The sequence below is a fragment of the Diceros bicornis genome, chromosome 18, assembly GCF_020826845.1.
Source record: "Diceros bicornis minor isolate mBicDic1 chromosome 18, mDicBic1.mat.cur, whole genome shotgun sequence".
NCBI lineage: Eukaryota > Metazoa > Chordata > Mammalia > Perissodactyla > Rhinocerotidae > Diceros > Diceros bicornis.
The window spans coordinates 56,558,529-56,569,174 of NC_080757.1; the positions used below are offsets into that span (position 1 = coordinate 56,558,529).

Sequence of the window (10,646 nt, forward strand, 5' to 3'; positions counted from 1 at the left end):
GTTTTTTGGATTATGAACAATGCTGCTATGAACATTTGCATACATGTCTTTTTGTGTATGTATGTCTTTATTTCTTTTGGAATTCATAGGAGTGGAATTGCTAGATCATAAGGTAAATTTACGTTTAACTTTTTAAGACACTCCCAAACTCTTTTCCAAAGTCACTGTCACCATTTCACATTCCCAATAGCAACGCATAAGGATTCCGATTTCTCTGCATTCTCACCAACACTTGATATTGTGTGTCTTTTTTATCATAGCTATCCTAGTGGTTTTAAAGTGCTATCTCGTTGTGGTTTTATTGTATTTTCCAAATAACTACTGATGTTGAACATCTTTCCAAGTGTTTATTAGCCATTCCTGTATCTTCTTTGGTGATATGTCTATTCAACTCTTTTGTCCATTTTTAAATTGGGTTATCATCATCTTAATATTGAATTGTAAAAGTTATTCATATATTCTGGATGCAAATCCTTTATCTATGTGATTTGCAGATATTTTCTTTCAGAAGGTGGCTTGTCGGGGGCCCCCACACCGTGGCGTAGAGGTTAAGTGTGCGCACTCCGCTGCTGGCAGCCGGGGTTTGGGCCCAGGGCATGCACTGATGCACCACTTGTCAGGCCATGCTGTGGCGGTGTCCCATATAAAGTAGAGGAAGATGGGCACAGATGTTAGCCCAGGGCCAGTCGTCCTCAGCAAAAAAGAGGAGGATTGGCATGGATGTTAGCTCAGAGCTGATCTTCCTCACACACACACAAAAAGAAACATTCTTAATTTTGAAGTAATCCAATTTATCAGTTTTTTCTTTTATGGATTGTGCTTTTGGTATTGTATCAAAGAACTCTTTGCCTAATCCAAATCAAATAAATATATTCTCGTATACCTTCTTTTTTTTTTTTTTGTGATGAAGATCAGCCCTGAGCTAACATCCGATGCCAATCCTATTCTTTTTTGCTGAGCAAGACCGGCCCTGGGCTAACATCCGTGCCCATCTTCCTCTACTTTATATGGGACGCCGCCACATTATGGCTTGACAAGCGGTGCATCGGCTCGTGCCCGGGATCCCACCCTGCGAACTCTGGCCTGCCAAAGTGGAGCATGCACACTTAACTGCTGCGCCACCGGGCGGCCCCTTGTATATCTTCTTTTAAGGGGTTTTTATAGTTTTAGCTCTTGCATTTAGGTCTATGATCCATTTTGTAAGTAGCTTTATAGAGATATAATTCATATACCATACAATTCACCTATTTAAAGTGTACAATCCACTGGTTTTTTAGTATATTCACAGTTATGCAATTATTCACCACTATCTAATTTGAGAACATTTTCATTAATCCAAAAAGGAACCCCTTAGCAATCACTCCTCATTTTCCCCTCCCCCAGCCACTGGCAGTCACTAATCTACTTTCTGTCTCTATGGATTTGCCTCTTCTGGACATTTCATATAAATGGGATTATACAATATACGGCCTTTTGCCTCTGATTTCTTTCACTTAGCATAATGTTTTCGAGGTTCATCTGTATTGTAGCGGATGTCAATAGTACTTCATTCCCTTTTATTGCTAAATAATATTCCATTGTATGGGTTTAGTACATTTTATTTATCAGTTGTTCCTTTCATCAGTTGACGAATATCTGGGTTATTTCCACCTTTTAGCTATTATGAATAATGCTGCTATGAACACTCATGTACACGTTTTGGTGCGAATTTTTTTTTTTCATTCTCCTTGGGCTCAGTTCTCAGGAGTGGAGCTGCTGAGTCATATCATAATTAACCATTTGAGGAACTGTCAAACTGTTGCTCCAAAGCAACTGCATCATTTTATATTCCCATCAGCAGGGTACCAGGGTTTCAATTTCTCCACACCCTCACCAAAACTTGTCATTTATTTTTTATTATAGCCATCCTAGTGGTTGTGAAGTGCTATTTAATTGTAGTTTTGATTTGCATTTCCCTAATGGCTAATAACATTGAACATCTTTTCATGTGCTTATTGTCCATTGTATATCTTTTTTGGAGAAATGTCTATTCAAGACATTTGCTTTTTTAATTGGGTTGTCTTTTTGTGTGTGTGTGTGAGGAAGATCAGCCCTGAGCTAACATCTGCCAATCCTCCTCTTTTTGCTGAGGAAGACTGGCCCTGAGCTAACATCCGTGCCCATCTTCCTCCACTTTATATGGGACACCACCACAGCATGGCTCGACAAGCGGTGCGTCAGTGTGCGCCTAGGATCTGAACCCTGGGCTGCCACAGCGGAGCGCGCGCACTTTACCGCTATGCCAACCGGGCCGGCCCAACTGGGTTGTCTTTTTGTTATTGAACTGTATAAGTTCTTTATATATTCCAGATACAAATTCTTTATCATATATGTGATTTGCAAATATTTTCTCCCATTCTGTGGGTTGTATTTTCATTCTATGATCCATTTTGAGTTAATTTCTGGAGATGTGAAGAAAAGGTCTAAGTTCATTGTTTTGCTTGTTAATATCCAATTGTCCCAGCACCATTCCTTGAAAAAACTATCCTTTCTCTATTGAATTGTCTTGGCACTTCTGTCAAAATCAACTGACCATAAATGTAAGGACTTATTTCTGGCTTAATTCTGTTCCATTGATCTATGTCCACTTCATTGTGCCAGTACCACACTGTCTTGATTACTGTGGCTTTATAGTAATTTTTGAAATTAGGTACTGAAAGTCCTCCAACTTTGTTTTTCCTTTTCAAAATTGTTTTGGATATTCTAGGTCCTTTGCATGTCCATATAAATTTTAGGATTGGCTGGTCAATTGAGTCAAGAAAATCTGCTGGGATTTTGACAGGAAATGTACTCAATTTATAGATCAATTTGGAGAACACTAGCATCTCGACTATACTGAGTCTTCTAATCCATGAACATGAAACGTCTATTTATTTAGATCTTTTAAAACTTCTTTAGTTGAAGCATCAATCTCGGCAACATTTTAGAATTTTCGGTGTACAAGTCTTATACTTCTTATGTTAAATTTATTCCTAACAATTTTATTCTTTTTGATGCTATCAGGAATGGAATTGTTTTCTTAATTTCATTTTCAGAGTATTGCTGTATGTAAAGATACAATTGATTTTTTTTTTTTGTGAGGAAGATCAGCCCTGTGCTAACATCTGCCAATCCTCCTCCTTTTTTTTTTTTTGCTGAGGAAGACCAGCCCTGGGCTAACATCCATGCCCATCTTCCTCCACCTTATATGGGACGCCGCCACAGCATGGCTTGCCAAGCAGTGTGTCGGTGTGTGCCCGGGATCCGAACCGGCGAACCCTGGGCCGCTGCAGCAGAGCTCGCGCACTTAACTGCTTGCGCCACCGGGCCGGCCCCTATAATTGATTTTTGTAAGTTGATCTTGTATCTGCAAACTTCCTAACTCATTTATTAGTTATAGTAGTTTTTTGTGGAATACTTGGTATTTTCTATATATAAGATCATGTCATCTGTGAATAAAGACAGTTTTACTTCTTCCTTTACAATCTGGATGACTTAAAATTTCTTTAAAAATGTATTTGTTTGTTTTGCTTTATTGTACTAGTTAGAATCTTCAGTCAGTACTGAATGGCAAAAGCAGGCATCCTGGGCCGGCCCCGTGGCTTAGTGGTTAAGTGCACGCACTCCGCTACTGGCAGCCCGGGTTCGGATCCCGGGCACGCACCGACGCACTGCTTCTCCGGCCATGCTGAGGCCGCGTCCCACGTACAGCAACTAGAAGGATGTGCCACTATGACATACAACTATCTACTGGGGCTTTGGGGGAAAAAAGGAGGAGGATTGGCAATAGATGTTAGCGCAGAGCCAGTCTTCCTCAGCAAAAAAAGAGGAGGATTAGCATGGATGTTAGCTCAGGGCTGATCTTCCACACACACACACACACACACACACACACACACACACACACACACAAAAGCAGACATCCTTGCCTTGCTCTTGATCTTAGCAGGAAAGCATTCTGTATTTCACTGTTAAGAGTGATGCTAGCTGTGGGCTTTTCATAGATGCCCTTTATCAGGTTGATAGAGTTCTTTTCTATTCCTAGTTTGGTGAGAGTCATCATTGATGAGTGTTGGGTTTTGTCTGCATCTTGAGATGATCATATGGTTTTTGTTCTTTATTCTACTAATATGGTATATTGACATTGATTGATTTTTTAGATATTAAGCCAAGCTTGCATTCCTTGGATCTATCCCACTTGGTCATGGTATATTCTGTATCTTATTTATCTCTGTATGCATGCATTCTACCTCTGACATTAGATGAGAAGCACTGAAATTTTGTAAGGAGCATAATTTTTAAATAATTATTTTTAAAGACTGCAATTTTTAGATTTTTTAAAATATGTTTTCACAGTACAAGCACTCTTTCGGCAACTAAAAACGAGCTTAGCACCTACTTAGCAAGAATAATTAGTTAAAATAGGAAGCCACTATGATTGTTAAATTTTCTGTGTCAACTTAGCTAGGCTAGCATGCCCAGTTGTTTGTCCAAACACTAGTCTAGATGTTGCTGAGAGGGTATTTTGTAGACATAACTAACATTTATAATTAGCTGACTTCAAGTAAAAGAGATTACCCTTGATAATGGGTGGGCTTCCTCCAATCAGTTGACCGCCTTGAGAGCAAAAACTGAGGTTTCCCGAAGAAGAAGGAATTCTACCTCAAGACTCCTTGAGTAAATAGAAATCCTACCTGAGTTTCCAGTCTGCCGGCCTGACCTACATCATTGAGACAGTTCCTTAAAATAAATTATATACATATATACACACACATGTATATATATACACAGATGGTCTCTGACTTACAATCGTTCAACTTATGATTTTTTTACTTTATGATGGTGCGAAAGTGATACACATTCAGTAGAAACCATACTTCAAATTTTGAATTTTGATCTTTTCCCAGACTAGTGATATGCAGTATGATCCTCTCTTGTGATGTTAGGCAGCGGCAGCCAGCCTCAGCTCTCAGTCAGCCCTGTGATCACGAGGGTAAACAACCAATATACTTACAACCATTCTGTACCCATACAATCACTGTTTCTCACTTTCAGTATAGTATTCAATAAATTACATGAGATATTCAACACTTTATTATAAAATATGCTTTGTCTTAGATGCTTTTGCCCAACTGTGGGCTAATGTAAGTGTTCTGAGCACAATTAAGGTAGGCTAGGGTAAGTTAATGATGTTCCGTAGGTTAGGTGTACTAAATGCATTTTCAACTTACACTATTTTCAACTTATGATGGGTTTGTTGGGATGTAACCCCATTGTAAGTCGAGGAAGATTGTGTATATATGTCTATCTACATTTATCTCCTATTGGTTCTGTTTCTCTGGAGAACCGATTGATACAGCCACCAAGTAGCTTGTGTTGTTAATACCGTCTTCTGTGACCCACATCTTGAATTACAAAGCTGACATGAAGGCTTCTATCCTGCTGCTTGCCAGAGGCATCAAAATCACCGTGAACAAGGATCAGAACCTATATACATAGCACAATGCATACTACATAGCAGGTGCTCAATAATGTTCATTCATGGTAACAGAAAGAGAAAGAGACACCGGAGAACAAAAGAACACAAACTACCATCATATAAGGGAATCAAAGGCCCTAAATCTTAAGACAAAATCAAGAAGTGAAACGAATCAGTCTGCTCTCAATGAAGTAAAGTACAAATAAAGCAAAAATATTGGAGGTTTCGAAAGTAGGAGAATTACTACATCTTAAGTGTTTAAAAAAAAACCCTAGCATTTGAACTCTTGTTCTTGATGTCTTCATCATCAAATGGAGTAACATTTAGTTTTCTTATGATAGTAAATGTATTTAGGGGCCGGTCCTGTGGTGCAGCAGCTAAGTGCGCGTGCTCCGCTGCTGGCGGCCTGGGTTCGGATCACCGGCACGCAAGGACACACCGCTTGTCAGGCCGTGCTGTGTCGGCGTCCCACATAAAGTGGAGGAAGATGGGCACATATGTTAGCCCAGGGCCAGTCTTCCTCAGCAAAAAGAGGAGGATTGGCGACAGACGTTAGCTCAGTGCTGATCTTCCTCACACACACAAAAAATAAATAAAAGACGTTTAAAAAAAAAAAAAAAAGTAGGGCCAGTCCCCTGGCTTAGCCGTTAAGTGCGTGCGCTCCGCTACTGGCAGCCCGGGTTTGGATCCCGGGCGCACACCTACACACTGCTTCTCCGGCCATGCTGAGGCCGCGTCCCACATACAGCAACTAGAAGGATATGCAGCTATGACATACAACTATCTACTGGGGCTTTGGGGGGGGGGAAGGAGGAGGATTGGTAATAGATGTTAGCTCAGAGCTGGTCTTCCTCAGCAAAAAGAGGAGGATTAGCACAGATATTAGCTCAGGGCTGATCTTCCTCACCAAAAAAAAAAAAAAAAAAAGTAAATGTATTTACTATGACTTTCAGGAACCTACTTAACTTTAGTTAAAGTATCAATCAAACTGTGCCAGAACTAAATAATTCTTTACTCTGTAGTAAGTTTCATACTTTTAAGTCCCTGGTTTCAAAACTAATATTAAATTGACCCTCCTAAAAGCTAAGAGAAACTTTTACAATTATTTGACAGGGAAAGATTTATTACCCACACTTTAAAAACTGCTCTTGCGATACAGGACAGACCAATGACAAGCATGTGTGTACTCCAATATAACAGAAATTTAGAGAATGACGATGTTAGCTGCTCAGGACTCGGATTACCATTCTGAATTTTTATAATAGGTTTACCTCTTAACACTTGAGCAAAATGAATTACTCCTGTTTTCCAGTTTGCTCAAATATGTAGAGGGAAATGAACAAGTTTATCAGGTACTGAATTAAAATGAATTAAACTGTCTTTATAGAACGCACTTTTCTTCCTGAATAGAGAAAACAGGCCTAATGACTTTTATCAATGTGGATACCCCTTTCAAAAGATGGGCATGCATGTATGCATAAAACAACCACCTGAGCAAAGCCATACCTTTGCTAAACAAATGATCATGGGCTTTTAAAGAACAGAAAATCTTGGAGAAACATTTAAAAGTATGCATGGCTTCTAATGCTGAGGCCGCATCCCAGATACAGCAACTGGAAGGATGTGCAACTATGACATACAACTATCTACTGGGGCTTTGGGGAAAAAATAAAAAAATAAAAAATAAAAAAAAAGTCATGCATGATCCCCAGACTTAGTTAAAAAAAAAAAAAAAAGTATGCATGGCTTCTAACTCAAAAATTACAAAGGCACAACCAAATGCAGAATAGTGCTAAAAATAGCTTTCTATGCTAATGTAGAAATACTATACAGAAACAAACTCCCACCATACCTTCTGTTACTTAAATGATTAATATTCATGTATTTATTAACAAAGCTAAAAATCACCAAAGAACATACATAACATTAATCATTGCTGCATTGTTTGCAACAGTAAAAGATTGAAAAAAAAACTTCCAAATGTTCATCAGTAGGAGACTATGTTAAAAAATGATGGCATGTACACACAAAGGAATATTTAGAGTTGTTAAAAAAAAAGAACAGGACCACCCTGTGGCCGAGTGGTTAAAGTTCCGTGCGCTCCACTTCGGCAGCCCGGGTTTGCCGGTTTGGATCCTGGGCATGGACCTACTCCACTCATCAGCCATGCTGTGGAGGCATCCCACATACAAAATAGAGGAAGACTGGGACAGATGTTAGCTCAGGGCTAATCTTCCTCAAGCAAAAAAAAAGAGGAAGATTGGCAATAGAGGTTAGCTCGAGGCGAATCTTCCTCACCAAAAAACAAAACAAAACAAAAAAACCTCTCCAATTTCTCAAAAAATTAAAAATAGAAATACCATACAATCCAGCTATCCCACTACTGGGTATTTATCCAAAGAACTTGAAATCAACAATACAAAGCAATTTATGCACCCCTATGTTCACTGCAGCATTATTCACAATAGCCAAGATGAGAAGCAACCCAAGTGCCCATCAACTGACGAATGGATAAAGAAGATGTGGTATATACATACAGTGGAATACTACTCAGTCATAAAAAAAGACAAAATCATCCCATTTGCAACATGGATGGAACTTGAGGGTATAACGTTAAGCGAAATAAGCCCGAAAGAGAAAGACAAATATTGTATGATTTCACTCCTGTGTGGAAGATAAACAGACACACATATAAGGAGAACAGATTAGCAGTTACCAGAGGGGAAGGAGGTGGGGGGGAGGATGAAAGGGGTAAAGGAGCACATATGTATGGTGAGGGATAAAAACTAGACTATTGAGGATGAGCAAGATGCATTCTATACAGAAACTGATAAATAATAATGTACACCTGAAATTACACAATGTTATAAACCAATATGACCCCAATAAAATAATTGGAAAAAAAAGTTTTAGTTGTGTTCATTATCCTTTTATTATCATCATCCAAGATTCACTCTTGTATTAATATTGCTTGGGGAACAGCCTTCCAGAGGTTGACCTGTGCTAATTCCCATATGTGAAGGAGCTGTGAATACTCTTCTGAGGCAGCAAACGCTACTGAAAACTCCAAGCTCAGCAAAACATACTCCATATTCTCATCAATAAAAGCTAAGTGATTTCAGGAAAAAAAAATCCACAAACACTTGTGCATATTTTTGTCTATTAAAAAGCGAAATGCATGCTTCCTTTAGCGCTGGTGTCATATAGTCAGAACTAGCTAGACCTTTATTAAAACACTAATGATCCACGGCTTTATTTTAGACTGTTCTAAAACAGCTCTTAAGCATATTCATCTCTGCAAAGATTCATTCTTTGGCACAAAAAGAGTGAGAAACACAGCTCTGGCAGACACTCTGCAGGGGGGCAGGTTCATTGTCTGGTCCCTGCTTTCACCTGGCACCAACCGGACACACTGCTGAGAAAGCAGCTCATCTCATTAGCATGTCTTTATTCTACCGCTTCAATTCTGACACCTGTCCAAGATCACCCAAATCCTCACCAGGTCCTAAGTCAAAGAGAAGACGGTAGTCACCAGTCCCCAGAAGTCTTGAGAAAAGCAATAAAAATAAAGAGCAGAGCATTAGGTCAGGCATCAGCAGTTCAGAACTGGCTGATGCTCAATCCACTTGTGATCCTCTCTCCTTTGCTGTCAAAATCCTCCTCCACCTCCAGTGCTTATGCCACAACCCAGAGGCTGAGACATTTATCTTTTTAATGATTCTGAAAACAAACATAATACTTGCATACATTTTAAATACCCGTGCCCTGTCCCAGAGCTATCCGAATTCCAAGAACCAGGCTTGCCGCTACTCTGGAAAAGGGACAACCGGGTGACTCTGATACTTAGATTCCCAAACATTTCTGTTAAACATTTATTTCTTCTGACAGCCTCTTGAAAAGCACCAGCATTGCAAACGCATTTTCGACCTCCACCCTCCAGCGGGCAATGGAAGGTTTCCCCTGAGAAACCTAATTCCAACCTGTGCCTGTCCCTCCCTCTCCAGAGGTCTGGATGCGCCCATCAAGGCCAGCGCCCAGGACAGGTGCCTGTTTCGGATGCCTAACCCGCCTCACCTAGCCCTCAGCTCCCGAGAGAAGAGCGGGCCCCGGGCGGGAAGGAGGGGACACGGCGCTGCGGGAGGCCAGAAGCCCCCTGCGCAGTGGGCACCCCGCCCCTCAGGAGCCGCAGTCCCCCGAGCACACGTCTCTGTCACAGGACAGGCTGCGTGCAGGCCGCTCACGTCCTCCAACGGACGGCTGGCCACCGCGGCGACCCCGCCAAGGCCCCTAAAGCACCCCTCCACGCTTCCTCGAGGACCTCCCACCCTCCAAGATCGCTGTGCAGCGACGTCGCCCGTTTGGTCCCCAGGACCCCCAGAGTCCCCGCCCAGGAGCATCGCGACCTCCTCCCCAGCCCGGGGGCGCGCCCGCCCGGTCCTCACCGGACTTGGGCGGGTAGCGGTACACGGAATTGGACGGGATGTCCACCTCCTCCACGCCCGCGTGCTGCCGGCTCGTCAGGGCCCCCATGGCCGCTGCGCCCCTGCCGCCCTCGGCGCCTCACCGCGGCCGCTCGCCCCGCGCCCGGTGCGGGGGTCGGCTGCCCGCCGCGGCCGACCTCGCCTCGGCGCTGCGGCTCTGGCGGCGGGGAGCCCCCGGCGCGCCGCGCACCATCCTCCGCCGGGCCCCGCGGCGGCGCCTCTGGAGGGGGGCTGCGGGCTGGGCCGGGGTCGCCGCCGCCGCCGCTCAGGCCGCGTGATGTCAGCGGCGGCTAGCGCGCGGGGACCGCGGCGGCCACGGCCAATGGCGGGGCGGGGCGGGAGCGAGCGCGCCGCGCCAGCCAATGGGCGGCGGGCTGCGGCGGGAGCGGCGGCCGGGCCTCGCGCGGGGGACCCGGCGGGGGCGGGGCGGGAGGGGACGCGGACGCGCCGCCGGCCGGGCCGCCCGTCCTGGCTCAGATTACCGCGCGGGAGCCGCCTCCTGCGCGGCCCGCGAGGCCCGGGCCGGGAGTTCGCTCACCATTGTCCCCAACATTGAGTGGCACCAAGTTCCCCGCGGGAGGAAGCCTTCTCCAGCCCCACCTCTCAACATCTGCAAAAGCCAATGGCCAGAAAGCCCGCAGAGGGGCGCCGCAAAGCCCCTCAGCCGC

The 10,646-nt window shown here is 43.5% G+C and overlaps 1 protein-coding gene across 1 annotated transcript in view; it reads right to left on the reverse strand.

Annotated features, from left to right (window-relative positions):
* RNF157 (ring finger protein 157) overlaps positions 1-10,126 on the reverse strand; it is a 71,856-nt gene extending 61,730 nt beyond the window's left edge. Inside the window, exon 1 of the mRNA XM_058561697.1 lies at positions 9,940-10,126. Within this exon, the coding sequence (XP_058417680.1) occupies positions 9,940-10,027 (88 nt within the window). The 5' untranslated portion in view covers positions 10,028-10,126. The remainder of the gene's footprint in view (positions 1-9,939) is intronic.
* Between the last annotated feature and the right edge of the window lie 520 nt (positions 10,127-10,646).